The 26,511-nt window shown below is 50.5% G+C and overlaps 11 protein-coding genes across 11 annotated transcripts; 6 read left to right on the top strand and 5 right to left on the bottom strand.

Annotated features, from left to right (window-relative positions):
* Positions 1 to 686: 686 nt before the first annotated feature.
* Positions 687 to 2,440, top strand: N7443_008772 (Zn(II)2Cys6 transcription factor domain-containing protein; the record flags this gene model as incomplete). The annotated part of the gene is made up of 4 exons (XM_056888828.1): positions 687 to 746; positions 799 to 1,386; positions 1,454 to 1,594; positions 1,661 to 2,440. 4 exons carry the CDS (start codon positions 687 to 689, stop codon positions 2,438 to 2,440), a joined length of 1,569 nt encoding a protein of 522 aa, XP_056738130.1.
* Positions 2,441 to 2,975: 535 nt separating this feature from the next.
* On the top strand, positions 2,976 to 4,133 carry N7443_008773 (S-methyl-5-thioadenosine phosphorylase; the record flags this gene model as incomplete). Its single annotated transcript, XM_056888829.1, has 3 exons — positions 2,976 to 3,081; positions 3,165 to 3,674; positions 3,742 to 4,133. 3 exons carry the CDS (start codon positions 2,976 to 2,978, stop codon positions 4,131 to 4,133), a joined length of 1,008 nt encoding a protein of 335 aa, XP_056738131.1.
* Positions 4,134 to 4,336: 203 nt separating this feature from the next.
* On the bottom strand, positions 4,337 to 5,478 carry N7443_008774 (Cytochrome P450; the record flags this gene model as incomplete). The annotated part of the gene is made up of 5 exons (XM_056888830.1): positions 4,337 to 4,535; positions 4,583 to 4,747; positions 4,803 to 4,822; positions 4,886 to 5,018; positions 5,078 to 5,478. The coding sequence occupies 5 exons, from the start codon at positions 5,476 to 5,478 to the stop codon at positions 4,337 to 4,339; spliced, it is 918 nt and encodes a 305-aa protein (XP_056738132.1).
* A 466-nt stretch (positions 5,479 to 5,944) lies between these two features.
* N7443_008775 (nucleobase cation symporter-1 family protein) lies at positions 5,945 to 8,114 on the top strand (the record flags this gene model as incomplete). Its single annotated transcript, XM_056888831.1, has 11 exons — positions 5,945 to 5,985; positions 6,035 to 6,138; positions 6,189 to 6,286; positions 6,334 to 6,451; positions 6,504 to 6,605; positions 6,656 to 6,839; positions 6,889 to 7,273; positions 7,325 to 7,440; positions 7,499 to 7,576; positions 7,632 to 7,786; positions 7,846 to 8,114. The coding sequence occupies 11 exons, from the start codon at positions 5,945 to 5,947 to the stop codon at positions 8,112 to 8,114; spliced, it is 1,650 nt and encodes a 549-aa protein (XP_056738133.1).
* Positions 8,115 to 8,244: 130 nt separating this feature from the next.
* On the bottom strand, positions 8,245 to 11,305 carry N7443_008776 (Major facilitator superfamily domain general substrate transporter; the record flags this gene model as incomplete). Its single annotated transcript, XM_056888832.1, has 2 exons — positions 8,245 to 11,201; positions 11,257 to 11,305. 2 exons carry the CDS (start codon positions 11,303 to 11,305, stop codon positions 8,245 to 8,247), a joined length of 3,006 nt encoding a protein of 1,001 aa, XP_056738134.1.
* Positions 11,306 to 11,701: 396 nt separating this feature from the next.
* N7443_008777 (isopenicillin N synthase family dioxygenase) lies at positions 11,702 to 12,783 on the top strand (the record flags this gene model as incomplete). The annotated part of the gene is made up of 2 exons (XM_056888833.1): positions 11,702 to 11,887; positions 11,950 to 12,783. The coding sequence occupies 2 exons, from the start codon at positions 11,702 to 11,704 to the stop codon at positions 12,781 to 12,783; spliced, it is 1,020 nt and encodes a 339-aa protein (XP_056738135.1).
* Positions 12,784 to 12,940: 157 nt separating this feature from the next.
* N7443_008778 (fungal specific transcription factor domain-containing protein) lies at positions 12,941 to 14,627 on the bottom strand (the record flags this gene model as incomplete). Its single annotated transcript, XM_056888834.1, has 4 exons — positions 12,941 to 13,206; positions 13,262 to 13,459; positions 13,507 to 13,661; positions 13,714 to 14,627. The coding sequence occupies 4 exons, from the start codon at positions 14,625 to 14,627 to the stop codon at positions 12,941 to 12,943; spliced, it is 1,533 nt and encodes a 510-aa protein (XP_056738136.1).
* A 965-nt stretch (positions 14,628 to 15,592) lies between these two features.
* N7443_008779 (TAPT1 family protein) lies at positions 15,593 to 18,640 on the bottom strand (the record flags this gene model as incomplete). Its single annotated transcript, XM_056888835.1, has 1 exon — positions 15,593 to 18,640. The coding sequence occupies one exon, from the start codon at positions 18,638 to 18,640 to the stop codon at positions 15,593 to 15,595; it is 3,048 nt and encodes a 1,015-aa protein (XP_056738137.1).
* Positions 18,641 to 19,349: 709 nt separating this feature from the next.
* Positions 19,350 to 21,721, bottom strand: N7443_008780 (uncharacterized protein; the record flags this gene model as incomplete). The annotated part of the gene is made up of 2 exons (XM_056888836.1): positions 19,350 to 21,593; positions 21,656 to 21,721. The coding sequence occupies 2 exons, from the start codon at positions 21,719 to 21,721 to the stop codon at positions 19,350 to 19,352; spliced, it is 2,310 nt and encodes a 769-aa protein (XP_056738138.1).
* A 1,699-nt stretch (positions 21,722 to 23,420) lies between these two features.
* N7443_008781 (NADH:flavin oxidoreductase/NADH oxidase) lies at positions 23,421 to 24,740 on the top strand (the record flags this gene model as incomplete). Its single annotated transcript, XM_056888837.1, has 2 exons — positions 23,421 to 23,591; positions 23,658 to 24,740. The coding sequence occupies 2 exons, from the start codon at positions 23,421 to 23,423 to the stop codon at positions 24,738 to 24,740; spliced, it is 1,254 nt and encodes a 417-aa protein (XP_056738139.1).
* Positions 24,741 to 25,045: 305 nt separating this feature from the next.
* Positions 25,046 to 26,104, top strand: N7443_008782 (uncharacterized protein; the record flags this gene model as incomplete). Its single annotated transcript, XM_056888838.1, has 2 exons — positions 25,046 to 25,397; positions 25,458 to 26,104. The coding sequence occupies 2 exons, from the start codon at positions 25,046 to 25,048 to the stop codon at positions 26,102 to 26,104; spliced, it is 999 nt and encodes a 332-aa protein (XP_056738140.1).
* Positions 26,105 to 26,511: the final 407 nt, after the last annotated feature.

The following is a 26,511-nucleotide window of genomic DNA, read 5'->3' on the forward strand; positions in this document are numbered from 1 at the left end:
CACGGTGGAGAAAGTGCTCCACCATTGCATCTTAGAGTGTAATTTCCCCCCCCTCGAATGCTGCCTAGGTGGATCGAAAGGGGCTGGTTGTTTACCCGGGGTTGAGCACGGCCGGTGTGGGCGGTGTGGATTTTTGGCGGTCGGACCCATATTCATACCCTGTCCTTGGTGGGTATTATTGATATGGACGGATCTGTCAGATAGAAGTTTTCCAAATGACCGATCACTGCTCGTGTGAGTTGAGCGAATGCGAAAGAGTTGACAAGTTCAAGCAAATCCACTTGATTTTGATTCAACGCCACATCGAAGCGCACTGGAGTGGCCACGATGATGTGATAGGTATTATTCCTCACATTCCACATATGCGGCCAATCGGTGTTAGACGACTTTAGGGCAACGGACAATGATCCAAATTGAAATTCCCCGAGATCATGGAAAAACTATCATCGCAACCTGGCTGAGTGGTGGATTTAGCGATCCCTGGAGGGGTTTCGTCAGATTCCACCCTTAAGACCCCTAAAGAGAACTCAAACATCATAATTGGCGGTCGTGTATAGATGGTGGACCTCAGTGGGGGCCGGATCACCGGTGTCCCAAGCTCGCCTAACATGTCTCTGCTTTCTTCACTCTTCAAACCTTAGTCGACCCACCCCACCAATTCAGCTCGACACCGCATCTGAACGAGTATGGGTGGTAATGCGTGGCAGTCAACTGGCTGTCTAACATGTAGAAAGCGCAAGATCAAGGTCAGCTCTTTACCCATCACCTTACCTGGTCAATGCTGATGCTCGGACTTAGTGCGACAAGCAAGAGCCCGAGTGTGAACGTTGTATAAAACGTGGCGTTCAATGTCCGGGGTATGAAACTTTTCGGATTTTCTTCCATCAAGAAATCATTTCGACAAAAGAAGGGAAGCCGGCAAACTCGAGGACACCTCCAGCTACCCAACTTCAAAATGGAGTCGGCGCAAAGCCGTCAGAGACTTCGGACAATAATAACCCAACGACTAAGACTATATATTACAATCGCGCGAGACCAATAACTTTTGGACACAATGCGCTCGACAGTGGTCCATCGAAACGGGTGCAGCTTTTTGCGTCATATTTAAATACCTACTTTCCTATCGATATCAAAGGAACAACCGGCATCGATCCTTCGTATGGCCTCATATCTGGCATTTCCGCGCTCCCGAATAAGTCTCCAATGCTTGAAAAGGCTCTGGCAGCGCAGACTTGTATCGTTCTCGGTCGTCAACAGGACAAATGCATGTTTCATCATGGACTTCAGCTATATAATAGTGCGATACAACACATGTCGCATGCTATAAAGCGGAACACGTATCGTGACGATGTGGTCTATACGGCTGCTATCTTTCACTGCCTAATTGTGAGTTCTTCATTTCTTATCTTGTTTGAAGATTCAAGGGTCTTGAGCTAATGCAGGACTCTCTCAGTCAACATATTGCCCTTATGGTCTTGATGTCTGGCTCAACCAGATGACAGTCACCAGCGGAATCTTGAAACATTATTCCCTTCACACGAGTAGTGATCCTCTTGTTAAGACCCTGTATTTGGGCTTCAATAGGATGCGAATGGTACGTCGTCCACTCTCTTTAAAGTTCCCGCCGTGTGTGATTTGCCTAACACCCAGCATGGCATAGTTACAAGCCTTGTCTCCTTTGCAATCCAAGGAAAAGATAATTTTGGGTGAAAATCAAGTTCCATCCATTCAGGGCTTGGAAAAGCATCCAGTTCTCCCCATCGATGAATTACTCAACCTCATGTCGGAAATTGCCCCCCTTGCAGCCATAATTGATACGGATAATGACTCCGCATATTGTGGCTCCCATACACAGAAACCTCTGATTGCTTGTCTTGTGCACAGGACAAAGCTTTTAGCCTGGTACATGAGAAGAAAAGAAGACATAGGTGGCGGGCCCATTCCTTGTTCTTCTAGTGAATTGATCACCAGACTGCCTAATGCAGAGCACCTGTTTGGTCCTCCATATAGGTTCTCCTCGCCCGACAATGCCAGGATGCACGTTCTTTTCTGGACAGCGCTATCTATACTTCAAGCTTTGATCGGTCAAGCCCAGTTGTTGCCTCCTGCAGCGGGGGAATATCTACTTTCGGAATTCTACGCCGATGAGATCGGCCGGGCCCTCCCCTTTTGCTTACAAAATAGCATGAAGGCATGGGGTGGTCATATAACTGTATTCGGAGTCGGTCACATATCCAAGGTTTACCTTGATTTCAAACGCCGGGAAAAGTTTTTCTGGAGTCTATATGCGTATAGTGTGCAGAAGGATATGGGGTCAGACTTCGCGGGTCATCTGGCAAGCTTTCTGGAACACAGCTGGAATATGAAGGAGAAAGAAGATTCTGTCCATTCATCATCGCCATTGGAGGGAGATATAGATGACAGTCTCTCGTCTACATAATTAGTGATATACAAAACGCGGCTACATATGTATGTAAGAAATGTATTTGAGGAAAATGTCAAGAGCATGGTATCGCGTAGTACTAAATGTCCGTACAAGCACCTGTAGCCCAGACTAAAGGGCAATGGCAGCAGAACCGAAAGCCCCAATTTAACCAAAATAAAGCCAAGGAGGAAATACAGATATATACTGAGGAGTATCAATAGTGTATCAGTTTTTTTCTCGTCTCTTCCACCGTTACCTGCCAACCCCTCAAACGTTAAGGTCTGTTAGGCAATCTGGCATGGTCTCAATGGCAATGGACCTTCTTGACCTGGGGAGCCTTGACGACCCTGAGTATCCGACTATAAACTTGACTAGATAAAAGAAAACGAAAATGCCCAAAATTGGTCTCCCCTTTCTACCCAATGACAATCAAAACGAATAACATTAGAATCTCTGGATTTGTATAGATCTGAGCCCAAAGCGGTGGACGGCCCGCGGAACCACGTGGGGCAACCCAGTGGAAGCGGGGCTCTGAATTTTGTCGCAAGAGATGTCCTGGCTTCGTCAACTTTCCTCCATATCCAAGCCCTTTCGTCGCATTGAGTCTGCAAAGCAACTTGCTAAGAGAATGACTGCTCTTCCCAACACCTACGAGGGTACTTCTATCCCGAGCCCGTTGAGCCCGTTGAGCCCGCGACCCCTCCCCCGCTATCCTGCTGACAATCGCATATCGCATTAGGCCCAGTCCCCATTGCTGTCATCGGCGGCACTGGACTGCGCGAGCTGCCTGGCTTTACCCAGGTTGCCTCTCTGTCTGTTTCGACCCCCTGGGGCGAACCCTCCTCCCCCATCACCATCCTGCACCACCAGTGCAGGCACAATGCCAAGACCGTTGCCGTCGCGTTCCTGAGCCGCCACGGCGCCCACCACCAGATCGCTCCCCACGAGGTCCCTGCTCGTGCCAACATCGCCGCCTTGCGCTCTATCGGTGTCCGCAGCATTATTGCGTTTTCCGCCGTCGGCAGTCTCCAGGAGGAAATTAAGCCCCGTGACTTTGTTATCCCCGACCAGATCATTGACCGTACCAAGGGTGTTCGCCCGTGGACATACTTCGAAGGCGGTGTTGTCGCCCACGTTCCCTTCGGCGACCCCTTCGATGAGGGGATTGCCAAGGTTGTTCGTGAGTGCGGGCACAGCCTGGAGGGTGACGGTGTTATCCTGCACGACCGGGGCACCATTGTCTGCATGGGTATGTGGCAACCCTTTCCCTCGGAGAAGAACGACGCATTGCAGGAATAGAACTAATCATGATACAGAGGGCCCTCAATTTTCCACCCGTGCTGAGAGCAACATGTACCGTGCCTGGGGCGGCAGCGTGATCAACATGTCCGTCCTGCCCGAGGCTAAGCTAGCCCGCGAGGCCGAGATCGCCTACCAGATGATCTGCATGTCCACCGACTACGACTGCTGGCACAGCTCTGCCGATGTCACCGTCGAGATGGTCATGGGAAACATGAAGGCCAATGCCGACAACGCTCGCCGTTTCGTTACTGCCGTCCTCGATGCCCTGGCTGCCGATGAGAACACCGACCTTGTCCAGGCCAAGCACCTGGCTGGCGGTATCAAGTTCGGTGTCAGCACCCCTCAGCCCGAGTGGAGCCCTGAGGCCAAGAAGAAGCTCGACTGGCTGTTCCCCGGTTACTTCTAAGCGCATACCTTGGCCCGTCTTGCCTGACGGGACATTTTACTATCTGAGACGACATCGAAACGCGTACATTTGACGATCGCATGTGGATATACATGTGAAGAATAGATAAGATATTTTGATGCATTTGAATTCTCTTGCATGGACAGAATTTGCCTTTTAGTCAGCCTTGGTGGGCTATAGTCATTCAAGCTATTTCATTTTCCTTATTCGTCGTCTCCCAAAAAGACGCGAATCGGCATCCAACCATCACCAACAACTTTAACGCGTGTTTGAATCCCGCTAAGGGCGGCAACATCGTCTTTCGACAACCTCCAGTCATCCATCTGAAAGTTGGAATCGATTCTTGATGGCGTCACACTCTTTGGAATAATACTGGATCCGCGTTGTAATCCCCACATCAACCTGCATTCATTAGCATGCTTTCCGCTATTTGCAACAAGGTCTCTCACAAAACTTGAGCGGGAGTTTTCTTTTTCGCCTTTGCGATCGCAAGCACAACGGGATCCTCGAGTAGACTAGTGTGAGCGTTTATGGCAGATGTCGTGTTGCCACCCAAGCAGGAGTATGCAGTGCAATGAATGCCTTTTATCATGCAGTACTCCAGTAATTTGGGACTATATTTGGTTAGCACCGGTAACTTCGCATGATCCAGGCCCACGATTGACTCACGATGGGTTGTGCGGATGCAACTGCGGAAAATTCGACAGAATCAGTACCGATCAATCATAAACAGGTAACATGGAGGCAAATACCTCGATTTGATTGACTGCCGGAATCACTTTACACGATGCGTCATTCAATAGTCTCTCCAGATGCGAGATCTGGAAGTTGGAAACACCGATCGTCCTCACTTTTCCAGTAGCAAGAAGCTTCTGTATTTCTTGCCTATTCCAATGAGCCTTTTATTCCCCAATATATGTCTGGGTGGAAAATTAGATTCTTACCAGGTCTTCACGAAGTCCCAATCCGGTAGATGCTTTGATGCATCTTCTGGATCAGTCGAACACGGAAAATGAATGAGATACAAATCAACGTAGTCGAGGCCAAGGTCCTTGAGAGAAGAATCAAGCCCTTCCGACACACGATGATGCCAAGGATTGTCCAGCTTGGTTGTCACCCAAATTTGGTCCCTCGGCACACCTGAAGCTCGTATACCCTCGCCAACCTCCTTCTCATTGCCATAGTTCAAGGCAGTATCGATGTGGCGATAACCGTGCTGCAGTGCATATTTCACAGCTTCAAATGTCTCGTTATCTTTTGATTGCCATGTCCCAAGCCCGATAGCTGGGATGGAGGCGCCATTATTCAGCGGAAAGGTGTGGGTGGTAATCTTGGACATCGTCATGGCGAAAATGTTTGGCTGCGACGTCCTTGGAAAAGGAATGGTGATTGATGGTTGATAAGGATTCAAGAATTGGAGTCAATGATTTCTTTGATCGGTGACGGGGACCTGGGGCTATGCATCTCGATAGTTTGCCGATCTTGCGACGACGTGTCGTATCAATTCCTATCCTGGTACCAGCCACATCTCTCTGTGGATCTTACTGTACACTACAGCTTCACTGAGAGGAAAATTTAAGGACTAAAGTAACACCAGACACTTCAGGTGGTCAGACTGCGGGGTCGATCGGCGCAAATACGATCGGCCAACTCAAAACTATGCGCGATAGTGAGAACCCGCGTGAGGGGACACAAGCCAATGATCGCCGCCTTGTGATTCGAGCAATGATAAGCTGCAAATATTCAAAATGAATGCTAACCTGCAGACCATCCTTTGTGACCCATAACTCTCTTCCACGTTACATGACAGGATGGGTTGGTCGTGGCCGGAGATCAAGCACAGGCTTCAGTGGTGAGTATGCCCTCTGACGCACAAATACATTCGCTTACGATGCCTACAGCCCCGTTGACGAAGACGCTCAATATGAGAATACCACTTGGTGTAACCGTGATCTAATTCCCATCCCACCAGCCCGCCGAACATATGGCGTTTGGTCTTACTTCGGTACGCGGTTGCCCTGAATCGTCGAGATGACCCACTAATGGATCCATCAGGGTACTGGACCGTGTCAGGGTCCTGTATCTCCGCTTGGTCGACCGGAAGTACACTACTGGCATTTGGACTAAGCCCGCAGCAGGCCATTGGTGTTGTGGTTAGTTATTTTGAGGCCTGTTTGTTCGACTGGTGCTGATGAATTAGGTGGTTGGGGGCATTCTTGCTGGCCTCCTTGCAGTTGCCTGCGGGTGGATGGGCGAAAACCACCACATCGGGTTTACCGTGTCGAGCCGATTTTCCTGGGGAATGCGAGGATCATATTGTATGCCATCAAATCGCAGTCCGGCTCAATCTGCTAATCATACGAGGGATAGTTCCGGTCATTCTACGGTCCTTTGTCTCTTGCATGTGGTTTGGCATGCAGGCATTCTGGGGCGGTCAAGCCACGAGAGTCATGATCGGTGCTATCATTCCTGGTATGCGCAATCTGAAGTATTGACATGGAGCTATCGTTGACTTGTTGAAGGTTTCGCTCATATGCCAAATTACTTTTCTGCCAGCTCACATCTTCAAACCAAAGACTTTATTGGGCTTCTGATATGGATGGGTGCTTTTATCCCTGGGCTGCTGATCCGCCCTGAGAAACTACAAATTCCATTTGTGGTCTGTTTCACCTTTTTTTGTGGATCGTGCTTTGGATTATTGATATGGTGAGTCTGTGTCCACCACTACTCTAGTTCCTTTTTAACAAGAGAGTAGGGGGGTATCTCAAGCCCACGGACCGGGAAGTATGTTCCATGAGCCTGCAAGCACACCAAACGTCGGATGGGCTTTCATGTTCGGTATAACAGCCATTCTCGGATCCTGGGGATCCGGCACCCTTGGTCAATCAGATTGGACTCGCTATGCCAATCGAAGATTTGCCCCAACGCTATCGCAGCTGATTGCCTCTCCAATAACCATTGCAGTGACTGCTACGATTGGTATCATTGTCACCAGTACTTCTCGCGATATCATGGGTGGTGATATTGAATGGAACCCAATCTATCTGTTGGCTGATATCCAGGACTTTTATCATTCGAGTCCCGGTGTGCGCGCAGCGGTGTTTTTTGCCAGTATCGGCCTGGTGTTCTCGCAGTTCTCGGTAAGTATTCTTGTCCCTTGGAGTTCAAGAAATCAGCTGAAATTTTTTCAGATCTCGGTTGTACTCAACTCAGTATCCTGTGGTATGGACATGGCTGGTCTGTGGCCTAAATACATCAACATCCGGCGAGGCGGATACATAATGGCTTGTATCGGCATTGCAACTCAGTATGAGACCAACCGCATTTTCAACGTAATGCAAGCAGCTTGAACTAACTGGAAATAGGCCATGGCAACTAATCTCAACAGCAAACAAGTTTCTGTCGGTACTGAGTGGATTTGGTGTCTTCATGGCCCCAGCAACGTAAGTGGTTTCCAACTACTCTGTGAAGAAGTCAACTCTAATACGATGTGAACAGGGGAATTATGCTGGCAGATTATCATCTAGTCAGACGCTACAAGCTGAAGCTTGGGGACCTTTATACTGGTGACAGCTCTTCTATCTATTGGTTCTCAGGCGGAGTAAATTGGAGGGCATTTGTTGCCTTTTTCGCGGGAATGTGGTCACTTCTGCGTATGCCATCCTCTCAGAATCCCCTTCATTCCGCATTTTGATCTAATATTCTCATCTAGCTGGGATGGTTGGCACCGTTAATTCCTACTCCGGAGGTCAATGGACAGGTTGGGTTCGTCTGTACAACTTGACGTTCTTAGTCGGACTTGCAATGAGCTTCCTCATTTTCTGGGTGCTGAACTATCTCTTCCCTCCCACTGGATTGGGGCAAGAGAGCCCCTTCATGGAGGAGGAAGGGGTTATATATGGGGTAGCTAAGACGAGTGGAGAGAACGACACTCTGTCCAGTGATGAGGAGAAAAAGGTACCGATCGCTAGTGTGGTTTAATCTTGAGTGATATCTTTGGAGCCGAATGAATGAAGGAAAGATTCTAGGAATTTGAGTGAGAAACTGCGGCGTTATCAGAAGTATTATTTCGAGGTAATCAAGTGTGATACAATTCTCTAATCAATCTATTTCAACCAAAGACCTCAATGACACTTCGAGGTTTGCTGTACTTTCCAATCGGAACATACTTGACCTCTTCGAATCCCATCGAGCCAGGCCCTCCCAGCTCCATACCCCTCTTTGTATCAGTCCACCGGGGCGATGCGGCAATAGCAATAATGACAACCTTGAGTCCATACTTGTACTCGGGCGTTCCAAGCCCCTCTCCAGTCTCTGCATCAATGACGGCAATCAGATCAGGCACAGATGCCAAGATCTTCGACTCGCCACCCGAGACCGCTTCAACAAAGGCATTTTCGTTCTTGAATGGGACCTTGATGGTGGCCTCTGTCCCATCGCTTAGAGTTCCATCGACCTCCAACACACCGTAGGTATGGCCAGTCTTGAGAACCCGCTCGACGCTGGTGATCTTTCCCTGACCGAGAATCGTCGCACTGTCCGAACCACCGACTTCATCGACAATCCGTTGGGCTTTTTCCGTGATGCTTTTCTCTAAAGCCAGCGCTCGCCCGATCCACCAAGCCAAAGAGACGGTATTGGTGACGGCCTGCTCTCTTACTGCCTTGGCGGTCTTCGGCGACAGAGACTTCCCTGCGCGGCATCCCATTTCTACGCATGCTGCTCGCAGAATCTTGTCAACCCCTCTGTCTGTGCGAGATTTAGTCATGGTGATGAATGACCCATCACCGCTTGCGATCGTCGCAGGTACCAGAGCATCGCCAGTTGAAGAGCCATATACATTCGGCGTAGTTTGCCAAGTGGTTGGATACGCGCGACCCATGAAGTCGGCATCAATACAGGGTACTCCGAAGTGTGCTGAGACACTCAGATTGACGACACCATTTCCTCCACCAATCTCCAGAGATAGAAAGCCAGACACAGGTGGGCTTTTGATGACTCGTATGAGTTCTTTGTGTGCTTTGAGGCATTCGTCGTTTTCGAGCCTCTCCATGCTCACCTCCGGACTGCCCATACAACCGGTCCACCCAACCAAGGAGTCATCGGGTAAGAAGTCAGGTGAAACTACTTTGATTGTACCCGGGTGAAGTTGTACAATTGCTTTTGCCTTCAGGTACTCTTGGTATGGATCGCCGCCACCTCCACAACCAAGGATCTTGCACCCTGCGGCGATGAATTCCAGATCTGTAGTGGAGACGATCCACTGTTTGTCTCTGACCTCCGGGCGATACGTGTGAATATCAACTTTCGCGGCGACTGGAGGGATATCATGATCTTTTGGAATCTGCTTCACGCCATTGACCTCTTGCTCACCGGTCGTAATCACCGCAGCAAGTCCCGATCGAGGTATATGTTGTTGAGAAATGATATCCAGCTCACCAACAGCCCTCACGATGATTCGAGCTTTTGCCTCAACGTATTGGATTGGCAACATGGTTACTTCGACAATTTGGACCGTTTCTGGCTTTGCACCATTTGCAATCGCCTTCTTAACAGCAATCTTTGACACTGCTTCTTGAGCCTCTCTAATTGTTTGATCTGAAGTATCCAGAACGGTGTCAACAATGCCTGAAACGCGTGATATAGCAGCACCGACAGCGTTCGCGACCTCGCCACCTTTGACAGTTCGCACTATGCGCACCCCTGAGAGAGGCTCGTCTGTTTTGATGATGGGAGCCCCCCCGCCGACGATCAGAACGTCTACATCACCTTTCTGGATCTTTGTCCTGTCCACGAGCTCTTCGATCTTTCGCCGCATAACAATCTGAGCTTTCTTCACCAACTCTGAAGTGACATCTGCGAGATGTGTGATATCTCCCATCCCTTCAAAAGGATTGTTCCCTGTCGGTGAATACATTTCAGACGCGGCAACAATATCCGTCGACGTGAGATAGTCACCACCAAAAAGTTTCGCCTTGTCAAGAAGTTCCAAAGCGACGCTCTCTGGACCAACGGACAGATCTCCATTGTCTAGGCTGCGGACGATAGAGCCTCCACCCAGCCCAATACTTTCAACAGCAGGGAGAGCAAAATTGGTGCGAACTCCACCAACAAGACTCATGATGGAGCTCATTTGTGGGATTCCATTTGGAAGCAAGAGTCCGCTATCAGATGTGGTCCCGCCAATATCGATGACCGCGAGGGGCTCGGTACGGTCAACATGCTGCTGTCCACTTTCCTTGGCTGCAGCACGCCAAAGAAATTCACCTCCGCGAATGGAATTTGTTGGACCCGAGTTGAACGTGCGGATAGGTAATTCCACAGCCTCTGAGACTCCCAGAACACTTCCATCGTTTTGGGTCAGGTATAGTGTATAGTGTTGGTCCCGGAAGATGTCTTCCATTGATTTCTGGAATCCATAGATTGTTCTTTCCGCGAGAGGACGCAGCGTAGCATTCAGAATCGCCGCATTCTCACGAGCCAGGAATCCAAGACCTGACACCTCATGAGACAGGGTGATCCGAGGCTGAAAATCGGCTCCGCCTCTCTTGATCATATTTTCTAGCAGAATATCTCTAGCTGTTGTCTCTTGCAAGTGGTTCAAGGGAGCATACATCCCCGAGATTACCACATTGGAAACATTGCTCTGTGCCAAATCTTCAGCCACACGTTTCAGTTCTTCATGGTCCAACGAGCTGATTTCATCGCCGGAAATTTGATATCCACCGCTACAGTGATAAATTTGAGAAGTCTCGATGCAAGCGCGCAGATCTGCTGGAAAGTCGACGAATGGCGGGATTCCTCGACCGAAGCCTTCCTCGGAACCACCACATAGTCGAATGACGGCTACGCGTCGCAAAGATGGTGAACGCTGAACAACTGCGTTGACGAAATGCGTGGTACCTATGATCACACAGCCAATTGATGAGAGTGATACGTTTGAAGAATCGATAACTTTGCGAACGGCATTGGTGATGCCTGTTGTGACGTCCGGGGTGGTAGGTGCTTTGTGAGAAGCGATGATGGACACAGGGTCAAGGGAGATGAGGACCGCATCGGTGTTTGTGCCTAGCGATTGGGCAATTAGCTTTCGTTTTGCATGACACGATACATCCAGACGCACCTCCTACATCAACCCCGATACGGTATTTCTGCGCAGTCATGCTGGCCATGGCGCGAATAAGCAGTGAGAATGTTCTGAAATTCCTTCTCACAGTGAGTGGTCTAGGATCTCAACACCTACCCGATCTTATGGCGATTATATTAAAACAACCCCCCTCTCCCCTCTCCACACGGACAAACAACCGTCTATCGGAGTCCATGCGTTGCGGGGTACAACGTCGGCCGACACAACGTAGTTCGCCGATCGCGATAGGCAGAGCGCGATAACGCCAACCCGCATCAAGAAGGTCGACGACAAGCCTCGGCCAATCTCAAATGAGACTATTTTCTGTCTTCTGCGGATGCGGAGGCGGAAAGAGTCCGTGTCTCCACATAAAAGAGCCGATATCAACCGTTCCAACGGACCATAGCTGAATATTATCATCGACATTCTTGATTCACGCAAGATGATCACGCCAGCTGTTGATACTCTCAGTATTCCTATCATCGACCTTGAACCGGCTCGAACTGGGACACCAGATGAAGCTGCCCAGGTCGCGAAAGATGTTTACGAGGCTTTCAAATACATCGGCTTTGCCTACATTAAAAACCATGGGGTTCCACAGGAGCTTATAGATGAAGCTTTCAGCTGGGTATGTCCCAACATCTGCTCTACATGATATGAATATAAACTCACACTTGAATGTGACCATAGAGCCAGAAGTTCTTCGCCCTTCCTCAGAGTGATAAAGACAAAGCACCACACCCTCCGGTCGGCTGGTACCATCGAGGGTATTCAGGAATCGGCCGTGAGAAAGTTGTGCAAATGGTCTATGACAAGGAAGGCATTACAGAAAAACGCAAAGTACCGGACGTCAAGGAGTCGTTCGAGCTTGGCAACGAGAACGACGAGCGCATGCCAAATATTTGGGTCCCCGATGAAGTCCTCCCTGGATTCCGCGAGTTCTTCACCAAATTCTTCGAGACTTGCTACACCATTGAGCAGCTTATGTTAAGAACAATCGCTATTGGGATGGGCTTGGACGAGAACTTCTTTCTCAATTATCATCAGAACAGTACTAATCAGTGCCGCTTACTTCATTATCCGCCCGTGGAAGAAGAGCTTTTGAGACTCGGAAAGGCGGAAAGGATCGCAGCACACTCCGACTTCGGCACAATGACCATTCTGTTCCAGGATGAGGTCGGAGGTCTGGAAGTTGAGGATATCCATGAAAAGGGCACATTCAACCCCGCACCATATATTCCCGGAACGGCGGTCGTCAATATCGGAGATCTTTTAATGCGCTGGAGTAACGATGAACTTAAATCAACTCTTCATCGCGTCCGTGCCCCGCCGCTGGCTACCTCTAGTGGCGACTCAAGCGGTCGCATGACTCGACCTCGATACTCAATTCCATATTTCATCAGCCCTGATCGAGATAGGCTTATTGATTGTCTACCTGGGTGTTATGGACCGGATCGACCCAAGAAATACGAGCCCATCACTAGCAAGGATTATATTTCGATGCGTATGAACGCAACGTATTGAGTTGTCCGTGTTGTCTGCCCGGCTGCATGTGTGGCTGTTCGAGAGGTCCAATTTGTACTTATCTAAATAGTTGCAACAGCAATGGTCCTTATGAAGATGCAATTGGCTTGCCCAAGACTCAGAGCCCCTTGAAAATGACTTCTTTCGGTGGTAAAAACTATGGAAGTGGCCCTACATGGGATTGCGGCCCCATTCCATTTCTCATGATACGTGCCGCCTGGATGAAAAATGAATCGATTCGCAAGGCAACAGGTCGAACAAGTGCAAGGGATGCATCGTCATCTGCCCACTCTCGCAGTCTTTGGAGAGATTCATGGAATCTTTCTAGAAGTTCAAATGCACTATGGACCTGCTCAGGCGTCGAAGCCAGAAGAAAGAGGTATATCAAGAAGTTTCCACATAGCGTCAATTGCGAACGTGCGTCTGATTGAGGTCTTTGTAAGCTTGAATCAATCGTGGGGCTTAAAAGCTGACTTACGACCACCCCAAAAAGCATGCAGGCATGGCATGTTAATGTCATTCATGAAATGTGTGAAAGCTTGAAACTCATCAACAGCCTGGTCAAAATAGCGGCGTAGCGAAGAAGTAGGATCTGATTTGACACGCGTCTTGGCGGGGCTCATCAACGCCCGATATAGAAGAGCCTGTATAGCGAAGAAGGCCAGGTGCAAGGGCGCTTTATTTGTCAATGAGAGAACTATTCAAGACATTTGAAATACATACCGTTGTTTCTAAAGGCTGGAAAGCCTTGTGAGCGCTGCATTGTTACACACTGAGGGATCATCGAGACCCAGTTCTCCAGCTTTTTCTTGATATTTAACAGCTCTTTCTCCCGCTCCACGGCATTTGACATTGTCTTTTCGTAGCCGACGTCAGTACTAATCACTGATGTTAGCATCGATATTTTCTAGAGGAAACCTGGAAGCGTACTAGAATGAACCAACTAAATCATGCAATATCCGGCTGAGATTGACCATCTGTAAGAACCGCGCGCTGGTAGAGATGTCCACATCACTACTTGATTCATCAACCATATATCGCATCTCTTCCGGGACGTCCTCATCGAATGCTAAATCATCAATACTAGGTGGAGCTGTTGTAAACGACTCATTATAGATGAGGGGTGGGTTTCCATGGCAGATAGACGACCAGATATCAGCGACGTAAGTAGACCACCATAGTCTCCTACGAAGACTTTTCTCCCATGGAGCAATTTGCCAGAAGGCAGGGTCTCTATGCAAGCCTATCATTTGTGAACATGCCACGGTGTGGGCTGAGAAGACCCATGTGCAAGGTGTTTCAATCGTCGCATTGTCCGCAGGTCTTTCATACAGCAGCAAGAGACAAGCTTGAAGTTTCCAAAGATTAGGGGCATGAAACTCTCTTTGAAGTGACGAATGAGCTTCCTGGAATAAGTCGTGCAGGTCAAACTGCAAAGGCCCATCTTGGGCGGGTTTGTGCTTCCAAAACATCGAAGCTAGACCGTAAACAGCTCCACGTAACGAGGCGGGAATTTGCCGCTTGTTTGATGCGTACGCCTGGAGAAATCGGGTCTTGGATACAACACAGTATACTGGATGGACATGTTTGAAGAAAAGCCGTACAAGGGTAAGGCCATGTGGAGAGACCATCTCTTCGATTGTCTCCGATGCCCGCGCCTTGGCGATATCATCGGCAGGCTGGAATTCGTCGTGAAGAACGTTAAAATGAATTGGTGATATATTCTGGTCTTCATTGCCGGCTCTGACTTGGATCATATCGGCGCTGACACCATCTTTCTCGTTCATGATGACTGATCTGAATGAAGCTAGGAGGTCAGTATCTTGCTCGGCACAAAGCCCCATGCTGTGGGCAGTCCGATTCTCGTTGTCTTCCAGTGTATAGAGAAGTGGCACTCCCGAACCAACCGCACGTCCTCCTGGGGACATTTCTACCGGCAATGGCTCTGGTCTTGGCCATGAAACCGGCGATTGGGCGTTACACTGTCTCAGGGGTAGTGACGTTTCTCCTTGCAAGGACCTGGCCTGGCCTGGTGATCTATCTAGTGGTGACCTTGAATCTTCTGGACACAGAGAAGAACCACCAGTATCCTCAATGGTCGATGGTATGCTTATGCTCGTGGGTGATTCTTGGTTGGTACGACCTACTTCAGCCCCCTCTTGTCCAGAGCGTGGTCGGTGCGATTCATCCTCAGTTGAGCGACAGGGCAAGCCCCTAGTCAGGCAAAACCTACCTGGTATACCATCAGCCGTGTCTGTTAAGAGATGTGGATCATTCCATACATGGGGGATTTGACTCAATGACACACGCCGTCTTTCTCCTTCGACATGTATCGCATGGTCTGTTCTTGCGACTTCTCCACTGCCGAGCACTACCAAACTTGGTTCGGATTTTGAACGTACGTCTCTTTTGTATACGACTATCCATACTTGGCGAATCTCAAATCGACGAAGACATAGCGTTTATGAAAATGGTTGGGTTTGGGAAGATGGAGGTGGAGATAAGAGGGGAAGTTGGCTCCGCTCCGGGCCCTAAGGACTGATTTTGGTAGCTCGGGCACTTTTCGAACTTGGTCTTTGCATTGCCATCAAGAGCAATTGGTATCTAGCTTATTAGCCACCTTTGTCGTCCTTCTAGTCCAATCTACCTCGTTTTTCCAGCTAGTTGTCGTCTACGAATCCGTAAAAGAAGTCCCCAATTCAAATAATTATTATGAATTGTGTATGAGGCATCACAGACACCACGTGTAGAGTACAAATTACACCATCGTCATATTTGTCCAGAAGAATGTAGAGCCCAGGGACTGCGCTCACCAAATCTTCTTTGCAACCATCTCATACCGCTGTACATGATCAATCTTCAAATCCTTATCCTTATTTTTTTCTTTCTCTTCCTTCTCCTTCACACGCCGTAATCCGTCAGAATCATCCGCGTAAATCCATCTTCTCTTTTCATCGCCAACCTCAACCATACCCCATCCCCCAGCGCGACGAGCTCCGTCGACGGCGAACTCGTCTTTGCGTGTTCCAGGTGTTTCGGCTGGTGGTTGTGGGTGTGATGATGAGTGGGAAGACTTGCGCGGTTCTGTGCGTGGTTCTGTCTCGGTTGGTTTCATAGCCTTGTAGCGGGAGCGCGCAAAGGCGAGGAGGACCATTCCCAAAAGGAGTTTCAGGATGAGCAAGACAACGAAGCCGGTTATCAGAAGGACGACAGTGAAGATTTGCACGGATTGGGCAGGTGACGGGATAGCGTTTTCTAGGAAGGTTCGGAAGAAGGAATTGATGTGTGCTGCTGAGGCGGGGAGGATAGTTCGGAGGGTTAATGGTGGTGTTGATGGTAGGGGGAGGGGTGCGTAGTGGCTGTGAATTGAGGATAGGGAGGTAGATCCCATTGCAGTGGAAGATGGATGTTGAGGGATAAGAGAGGCCAGGAACATCTGGTAGGTCTGCACTGAGATTCGGAAGAATAGGCAGGAGAGAGGGATGACGGGGAGACCTAGGCGACGAGTAAGGTTTTGGTCGCCGAAGGCGTTCGTGTAGTAGTCCTTGGCGAGAACATCGAGATACCGGCCGTATAAAGCTGGACGGTAGTTGTTGAATTTGTTAATGTACGCGTGTTTCAACCAGTCGACGAACATCTCGGAGCCCAAGACCACCAGGAAGGGACCTAGGACTTGTGCCAAGGTCGGGATGAAGGAATTGACGTTGTTGAAGGATGACAGAATGGATGACGGGAAGAACGTGAAAGACTGAGGCAAGATAGATGACGCAGTTCGTGGAGGCGTGGAAAGAGGTGTGCTATTCGTAATGGTCGAGGGCTGACTAGAGAAGCTGGATCCCAGCCCGAGGTCCCCAATAAAATTGAAGGCGCCCGTTTCGACAATGTTGCGCGAGGCAATGATAGTGAGCATCAGCCACAGCTGGAACCTTTCCACGACATCAGCGCAGGTGAGTTGGAAAAGGTTTTCCTTTTCGAATTTCCTGAAAACGGTCGACTTGATCTCGACGAACTGGTTGGATAGCAGCAGCGTGATGAGGGCGTTCGAGTATGAGTTGACGGCCACATTCAGCGTCATGACCTGGTAGAATAGTGCTGTCGCATGCGCCACGGTGTATCCAAATGCCAACAGGAACAACCAGAATGGACGGAAGATCTTACTGCGTCCATCAGGGCGACGTTCGAGGGCTTCCCGGGAGAACAGGCACTCGAGAACATCCTGACCGAGAGCTGCCAACAGTCGATCACTCACTTCCAGCACGTTGTATATGACATACAGCTTGATGGCTGCCTGTCCGCGAATCCAGTGATACATCCTACTAGCATCGAAATACATCAACGCCCAACAGGTCGCGATCATGAGGAGACCTGTCAGGATGTCCGCTTTGTCATCCGGAAGCAAGGCCGAAGGAATCGACTTCTTCCTTCGGTGATGATGCCGACGAGACTCTGAGGCCCGGTGTCTCCGCTTAGAGGGTTCCGAATGCCGGTGTCTTGCCTCTCGATCAATTGATATACCGTCATATCCAGTGGACGATCCATTCGGTATGGGTGGTGTAGCATCGGGCTCGCTCTCGCGCCTTTCACCATGGGTTTCGGCGGGGTGTTGTCTCCTTCGCCACACTCGACCAACACCATTGACAACAAATTTCCACACAAATTTCATCTCAGCATCAATGTTCATCACCCAAGATTCGAATAGCATATATACAGCCTTGGTAAAGCGGAGGGGAAGGATTGTAAACGAATAAAGCCATGAGTCGAGACACGCAAGCGTGCCAAAGCAGAGAACCTGCTCTAACGACCAAGGAAGAAATAAGACATTAAGCAGTCTTTCAAGTTTGGCGCTAGATGATTCATAGGGGAAGTCCGTCGTCGAAGAACGGTGGATGTATAGTGGTGAAGGGCGACCAGATGCAAGCTCGAGTTGAAGGTAAGTCGGTATGGATACAGGAGGTAGAGGAATAGCAGGAGGCATAGGGGATGTCAGAGGCGTTTCGATGATCTGTGCAGACGCGGCAAGCTGACTCTTCAGGTCTTTCAGGTCTCTTTCCGCACCAGGTCGATCCTGCTTGGAGCGTGACGTCCATGTCTGAGCCAGTCGTTCATTATTGGGCGTAGAGCTGGCTGAACGACGCGAAAGACCAGGGGTGGAGAATGTTCGAGATGGATGCGGGCGATTCCGCACTGGTACATTGTTGGCATTTCGTGTAGCAGCCGGGCTTGCGGACGCAGAAGCATCAAGATCAATATCTTTGATAGACCGGATCTTCTCCGTTAGCGGGGTCGTCTCGCTGAGTGCTTGCAAAATAGAATCCTTGATCTCCGGCCTGATATGCGACATCGTAGAATTTGTGTTATCCGACACAACCCTCCTTCCTGTGTTGTTTTCCGGTGCCACTGCACGGTACGGTATAGATTCAGGCGACGATGTGAGTTCCTGAATCTTTTCCGGAGAGAGTTTCAGCACTTTTTCCTTATCATCTGCTGGCTGTCTGGCAATATCTTCAGCGATTTCCGTCAATGCAGCCTTGGCCTTTTGTCCCCCGAATACATCCACGACCGACGTCCGATGATTCTGATTCGTCTGATCCTGCGTGTGCTCGAGAAGTATGCCCAGACCCTGCTCAGGTGATACCGAAAATTGTTCAGCTTGGTGACTGCCATTTATAGCTTGTTGCCCTATGGCGTTGTTGGAATCCTGAGGTGGTGCATCGGCCGAATGTCTGGCTCCACTTATAGCACTCTCGCTGGCGTCCGTTTCAGGTGTAAAAGTCGAGGGACCGGCATCGGCATCTTCGTGAATTGAGGAGCTGGAATCACCGTGATCTGCCGACCTAGCCTTCCCATTCCCTGGCATCTTTAATTCCTGGCCTGACACGGGTCTGCCACTCTCCGCTCCGGGCGCCATACTGCCCGACTTTCCAAGAAGCTTCCCTAGCACAAGAGTATGCCCTCGTTTTTATTATCGATGATTTGGCCGTTGTTTAATCCATCCAGAAGTCGGCGGGCGGCGTTTGCATAATCCCAGCTGGGACGGGATGCGACAGGACTGACAAACTGTCAAGCTATCGTTTCGCGAACAAGGGAACGAAGTTCAACGCATGGATAGAATCGAGGCGGTTTCAAGTCGGCAGGTTAGTTTGGACTCATCCGGAGTGCATTTTGAGTAGACGCGCACGATGTCGAGGTGCGTCTGAGATGCAAGCGGTGAAGTTGGACAAGCTGGGGGAGATAAGGCCGGTTATCTGTCAACTCGCCATTAATGTTGGCCTTAGGCATCCAGGGGTCCAGAACTCCACTGTTTACTCTTTTGGCTCGAAGCTACCATTCTATTGGGATATTACAATCTACACATAGTCCACGAAGTATCTCAAAATCAAATCATTCACATCAAGGAAATATTGAAGGCGCGGGATTGGGAATCAAATAATGGGGTATGTACAATGGTCCAAGAGGCTTGCTCGCTGATCATGAACGGTATTTAACAGGATAACCGGTCATCAGATGCAGTAGATCCAGCTGTTCTGCATTTTATCGTAAGGGGATACCAGTGTGAGGGTACTGGCTTAGTATTGGTGGGTGTTCGCACGATTGAACGAATGGTCCGCCGGTGGACCATTTCGATGCATGGTAGACGGCGAGGCAGTGTTCGCACGGGTGAAGGGCTGATAGCCCGTTGGTGCAATTGGTCTCTGCATGCGAGGCTGTGGTGTCTGGGAAGGCATTGGGGGGTGGAATGCAGCGTAGCCGCCATTTTGCGATCCAATTGGGCTCTCCGGGCTCATGGAGGCGAACGTCCTCGGAGGTGGCTGCACTTGAGCGACGGATTGCGGCACAGATGTGCTGGCATAGCTTGCCGGGGTCATAGTCCGCCCAGGTGGGCCGATTGGGGGTGGATACGCTCCAGTACTAGCAGGAGTGTAGGACCTATAACCGCCCTGAGCCTGCGAAGAGGACTGGTTGGCGGGGGCTTCGGGCTGTTCCCTATACTGGTCATGGCCATGACCATATCTGTGGGCATCTTGATTAGCCTCCGAGCCATAGCCGTTACCCTGGGCGCTATAAGGATTGTATCGAGCGGGCGCATCGGAATGCCCATAAAACCCATCCGGTGTTTTGGATCGGCCGTATGAATCGGCAGCAGCTGCATGTTCATGGTCATAGTACTCATCAACAACAGCAGCGCCAGGCGTGTGAGATCTTGCATAGAGATCAACAACGGGGCTATGTGAGCGGCCGTAGTAATCGTCAGTAACGGGAGCGCCAGGCGTGTTGAATTGGTCATATGGATCAGCAGCAGGTGTATGTGAGCGACCATAATAATCAATAGCAGGTGTATGAGAGCGGTCGAAATAATCATCAGCAGGAGGAGCTGCGGGCATGTTGGGTCGTGCGTAAGGGTTGGCAGCAGGTGTATGCGAGGGTCCATGGTAATCAGAGACGGGGGCTCCTGGCGTGCCCGACAGGGCGTAGGGGTCATTCGCAGGTGTGAATGTGCGATACGGTTGCGCTTCGGAGTCAGTCAGGTTGCGATATCCAGATGCAGGGGTTCCACGCCTTGGATCATTGCCGAATGATGTCGCGCCAGGCGTAGGGCCAGGAGTCGATCGTGACATGGCTGTACCTGTTCTCGCAGGAGGCACGATGGCGGGCAGGGGTGGTACAGGCGGAAGCGGGGAGGTCTGACGGTCAAGAGGACTATATCCCATCCCAGCGGCGTTGCCGGTGAGGGAAGCCGACTCGGACATTGCGGATGACTGGGTTGTCGTCCGAGTGAGCGGTGGCTTGCTATCGAACTCGATGTTGGGCAGAGTCGGGGTCTTCTCCGTGGCATTGGAGTTGGTCCTGGTATAGGGTGGCAAGGTCGTCTCCGTGGTGCTTCGTGACAAAGTTGTCACGATAGGACCCTTATTCAAGTCTGGCAGTGTTGGTTTCGTGTCTTGGCTTGCGAAAGTCGGTTGAGTTGGAGCGCGATCTTGTAGCTGGAAGCCCTTGGCCAATGCTTTGTTGACCTTACGCTGTACGATGCGCTTGAGCCGGGTGCTAATCTTGCGGCGGCAGTATGCCTTGAGTGTACCGTCTTCCTCTGGGATATGGTGGAAGAGGAAGACCAAGTAGAGAATGACAGCCGAGGCCAGCTTCAAAACGGACAGAACCCAGATAACCAAGGTGAAAAGCATACCGAACAAGACCACGGCTTGCAGGTTGTTGTCTTCAGCGAGAATTTTGACGTTATTGAAGAACTGCAGGATCGGTGAGGTATCATTGTCTGCTTTCGTATTTGCACCGCCCGGGAGCAGGTCCAGCTTCATCACTGAGTAGAGAGTGATGCCGTTGATGACCTGACGGGGACCATCTGCAAAGATGGTGTTCATCCAGAATTGGAAGGAGAAGTATGTGTACAGAGCCACATACTCGGCGCCTTTCTTACTCTTTGTCAGCTCGGCGAAAACGAGGAATCGTTTCCATCCGTTACCCTCTTTGGTAAATACACGGAAACTCTGCACGCGCACCGCAAGAGGGTCCAGGTAGCTTCGAGTGATGCTGCCGGAGCGGATGGCCCGAATGGCAAGAATCCATCGGTAAATGAGGAGCGCAAACGAGGTAAGAATGCAGGCGGCGAAAATCCATCGAGAGATTCTGAAAGGAATAGCGGGTTCAACGCGGCCGGACCAACGAGAGAAGGCCAGCAGGTTAACTGCAGTGAATGTGTCGACGCCATAGACGGCAAATGAAACAATGAGAAACACCCAGAGGAAGAAGTAAGAGAAGCCTGCCCAGCACGAGTCGGACTTGAAATCGTTGAGGTTCTAGAGTGGCCAGTATCAGTATCAGTATCAGATCTTATATTTATCGCATCAAGTCGACATACCACATAGTCCCATTGCTCCTCCATAGCAACATCATTGCCTTTTTCACGATCACCCGAGCACCCCATGGTGTGTGTGTATGGACCTGGGCCTGCCAGGAAAGATTGAACGTAGAACGAGGGTGGTGATTACCCGACGAATTGGTGGACTTCCTCGGGCCAGCCGGGCGAAGTCACGATCAGGATAGCGAGTCGGGTGTAGGTAGAGAGTGAAATGCTCGAAGAAGACTGAGAAGGAGTGATGGGTGTCTTAATCGCAGCGGCGCATTACTGCGACAGGCTAGGAGAGGGGAGGCTGGCGCGAAGTTGAGAGCGCAATATGCGCGGGGCAGTGAACAACGCGCCGATGTTTCAGAACGGCATTCATGCACGAGTTCAAAGGCCGGAATATGCAGGCGACAGTGGATAATGATCGCCAGGGGCGAAAAAGGCAGATCTCGTTGTCTGAGCGCCAAGAAAGGGGGGATGGGGCCGAGGATTGCGGAGAAAGAATGTCAGCGGTGAAGCTGGGGTAAAAGAACGGACTTGTCCACGAAGACAAAGCAAGAGAGTGTCGAAGTTCCCGAAGTGAATGGAAACGAGCGAGATTGAAAGGGGGGATGAAACACGCTAAGGAGCAGAGCAAGCACAAAAAGGCCGGTGGAGTTCCGAGCGGCACGCCAGGCACGAACTCGTTTAGGGCTGAATCACATCTCACTTGGCTATTTCGGACTGTTCATTGGCGCCAATCGCTGTCTCGAAGCTCACCCTGCAGAGTCTGGCGCCTGTCACTGTCGCGGAATCGCGAAATCCTGCACCAATTGAAGATATAACCAGGGCCCCAAGGGTCAGAACCTCCACGATCCACTTTAAAGTAAGGCGAATAATATGGGGAGCTCCATCCCGCACCGACCAGACCCTGGCGCTGGCGATAGCTCTGTCTTCCGAATCACTGTAAGCGCCTTGAATTATAAGCGCCTCTGTTCTAATTTCATTCATAGTGACTGCCAAGCGTGAATCTGATGCTATCCATGGAGAGAGCTGTTTGGATCGATGGGATTGCTGGGTATAACTCTAACCGGTCGCAGTACTGCAACTGCGGGGGTCTCCAATCTGGGGTCCATGAAGCCGATACCATGGATTCCAAGGTTGGCAGTAATCAGCAATGCGAGGTGGTTTCCTGCATACTGATTAAAATAGCTCATCGCTGCGCTCGTCGGTAAAAAGGCAAAAAGGTCGAGATCCAGATCATTTGCAAGTGGAAAAAGAAGCTCTCGATCGACCGTGTCATGCGTCAAGCAGGGTCAGTTCGCGCCTGACCTAGAATAATCCTTCACATATGTTGAAGAACTCAGTAATCTTGCATCAAGATCCTTGAGAGCATCTCTTCCAAGGTTGTAGCTTAGATTTGCGTCATAACAGACCCGGTCTAGAGTCATGAAGAGTGTGTCCCAGCTCAAGCCCACCTAAGAATCCCGCATTCCTGCGCCTTGGTAGCTTCGGGGCTTACCTTCTATCGCTTTGAATACTCGACTTATAAAAAAATTAAAATTAAACTTTAAGAACACAAACAATGGGTAGAGCGAGCCTGAATTGTATAAAAAATAATTACCGGTCCATGACGTTGACCGGAAGCGTAGGAACCTTATTGCGGTGAGCTTCGCATTTATAAGCTGGTGGGGTAGGTATCTGGAGTATAGAGAACAGGGTCTTGGGAGTTGATTCCTATAAATTGGTACTCGGATTCCTCTTTTTTCGTTTCCACATCTACAACTTTTCGACTGCAATCATGACACCCCCGATCATTGAAAACAAGGCCGCCGAGGGCATCTCCTACTACACGCCCGCCCAAATCCCTCCTGCCGGGTCAGCCGCGATCCCGCAGTCCGATGGATCGCAACCTCCCAAGCTCTTCCAGCCTTTCACAGTGCGGGGCAAGACGTTCCACAATCGCATTGGAGTAAGTCTTCATGAGTACGTCGGGGTGCCTTACCTTGACCAACCGCTAACTGCAAATCGTCTCTAGCTTTCCCCACTCTGCCAATACAGCGCCGACGATGGACACATGACCGATTGGCACATGGCACACCTGGGCGGTATTGCCCAGCGGGGACCCGGCTTCCTGACGGTGGAGGCCACGGCAGTACAAGCCAATGGCCGCATTACGCCTCAAGACCACGGTCTCTGGAAAGACTCGCAGGTCGAACCTCTCCGCCGCGTGGTGGAGTTCGTGCACAGCCAGAACCAACTCATCGGCATTCAACTAGGCCACGCAGGCCGCAAGGCCAGCACCGTGGCTCCCTGGTTGAGCGCAGCCGACACAGCCACTAAGGAAGTCGGCGGATGGCCCGACAACGTGAAAGGCCCCTCGGACATTCCATTCCAGGAGCAATTCCCCACGCCCAAGGCCTTGACGCTTGCCGAGATCGAAGAATTCAAAAAGGACTGGGTGGCCGCTGTAAAGCGTGCTCTCAAGGCTGGTGTGGACTTTATTGAAATTCATAATGCCCACGGCTACCTACTCATGAGTTTCCTATCGCCCGCTACTAACAAGCGGACGGATAAATACGGCGGCAGCTTCGAGAACCGCATTCGACTGTCTATGGAGATCGCCAAGTTGACTCGCGATAATGTTCCCGATAACATCCCTATCTTCCTGCGTGTCTCAGCGACCGATTGGCTGGAGGAGGTCATGCCCGATGAGCCCAGCTGGCGCGTGGAAGACACGGTCCGGTTCGCCAAGGCTCTGGCGGATAGCGGTAACATCGATGTCTTGGATATCAGCAGCGGAGGTAACCACCATAAGCAGCATATCCACGCCAAGGCGGCTTTCCAGGCGCCGTTTGCTATTCAAGTCAAGGAGGCCGTCGGAGATCGCCTCAAGGTTGGCTCAGTTGGCATGATTGGTTCGGCACATCTGGCCAATTGTCTTCTGGAGAACAATGGCCTAGACTTTGTGCTTGTCGGTCGCGGATTCCAGAAGAACCCGGGACTTGTGTGGACGTGGGCGGAGGAATTAGATGTTGAGATCGGCATGGCTAATCAGATTCGATGGGGCTTTTCGAGTCGTGGTGGTGGTGTCTATTTGAAGAAGCAGCAGAAGGTGTAGGCTGCAGTATGCGTCGACGAGAAGAGTCGAATGAAATGACGTTTGACTTCTCAAATTCTTAAAATGGTATCAAGTGTCTTATTCAGATGAATCTCAACCAATATTTCGTTCGATCTAGACAGTCAAGGTGGTGACGAAGAGGCATGCTCGGCTCGTCCGTAGACTTCGGCCGACTCTTCATCCGTATATTCTAACCTTCTTGACGATTCGACGAACATTATAAACCATTGCAAATGCCATGTGCGTGTAGATATATATCCGACCGCCCTTGAAGACACAGTGATTGTGTGCCGACTCCATTCGCAATGGTTACTCTCTCAGAAGTCCAGGCATCCAATGCCCAAATCGCCACCGCGCTTCTACCCGGCCTCGTCGCCGTCTTCGTTGGCGGAACCAACGGCATCGGCGAGGCTGCACTACTTGAATTCGCACGTCACGCTCGTCAGCCTCGTGTCTACTTCGTAGGTCGCTCGCAAGAAGCGGGCGACCGGATCGCCGCCGAGTGTAGGGACTTGAACCCAGACGGCGAGTTCACATTCATCAAAGCGGATCTCAGTCTGATGCGCAACGTCGACGATGTTTGTCAAGCGATCAAAAGCAAGGAGAATGCTATCAATCTACTCTTCCTGAGTTGTGGCGTTGCGATGACAGGCGTCGGTTCGTATCTACATCTACGCCCAATTTGGAGATTTGAAAGCTGACCTGGGATGATTCTAGATACGAGCGAGGGTCTGCATATTATGCTAGCTGTGGGATACTATGCCCGAGCGAGATTCACTATCAATCTCCTGCCACTGTTGCGACAAGCCACTGGACTCCGGCGCGTGGTGACTGTCTTGGCTGGAGGACATGATGGCCCCGTCTACCCAGACGACTTCCAAGCCCAGCGCATGTCTATTTTCTCATTGCGCGGGCAGGTCGCGTCGATGACAGACTTGATCCTTGAAGGGATAGCCGAGCAAGCGCCCGAGGTTAGCTTCGTCCATGACTACCCCGGCACAGTGAAGACCGGGATTGGGAGAGATGCAAACACCCTGCTGGTACGAATTGTTTCGTGGATCGTGCCGGTGATTGGAATGTTCCTGTACATCCCTATTAAAGAGTCAGGAGAGCGACACCTGTTCTTTGCGACCAGCGACAAGTACCCGCCTCGAACAGGCGACCTGGCTGGAGTGCCGTCGGGCGGAGTCAGTGTGGCTGATGGCATCGATGGCAAATCCGGTAGCGGGGTTTACAGTATTCACTGGGACGGGGAGAGTGTTGCCAAAGTGGTTGAACTCTTACGTGGGATGCGGGAGAAAGGGATGGCGCAGCAGGTGTGGGATCACACACAGGGGGAATTCAAGCGGATCTTCGGCTTGTGAGTTGAAAACAACAGGTAGCCAACCTCAAGAATTAGTTACCCCATGTAGTAATGAAACGCACGTGCCCAAAGTGAATATTAGGGATGCGAACATGTCAATGCATATGCATATGCAAATGCACATGCCCCGATTGGCGTCCCAAAAAGGGAATCTCTTTCGTGCGAACCGACCCACGACGCGGCCCATGATCATCCATCTCGATTGGGTATGGCTTGCGAAGCCGGGTTTTGCTGCTTCCGATTCGCTCCAGCAATTCGGTTCTCAATTATCGGTACCTAGGTATATATATCCTTAAGTCATGCACATGGCATGCTCGGATTTATTCCTTATCTCGAATATCTCATCTCTCCATCCTCGTCCGTGGTATTATTGTTCGGCCGGTCGACCGTGGGAACGTTAGAGCGCAT

This window comes from Penicillium atrosanguineum, assembly GCF_028827265.1.
Source record: "Penicillium atrosanguineum strain IBT 20685 chromosome Unknown utg000007l_segment0_segment0, whole genome shotgun sequence".
Classification (NCBI taxonomy): domain Eukaryota; kingdom Fungi; phylum Ascomycota; class Eurotiomycetes; order Eurotiales; family Aspergillaceae; genus Penicillium; species Penicillium atrosanguineum.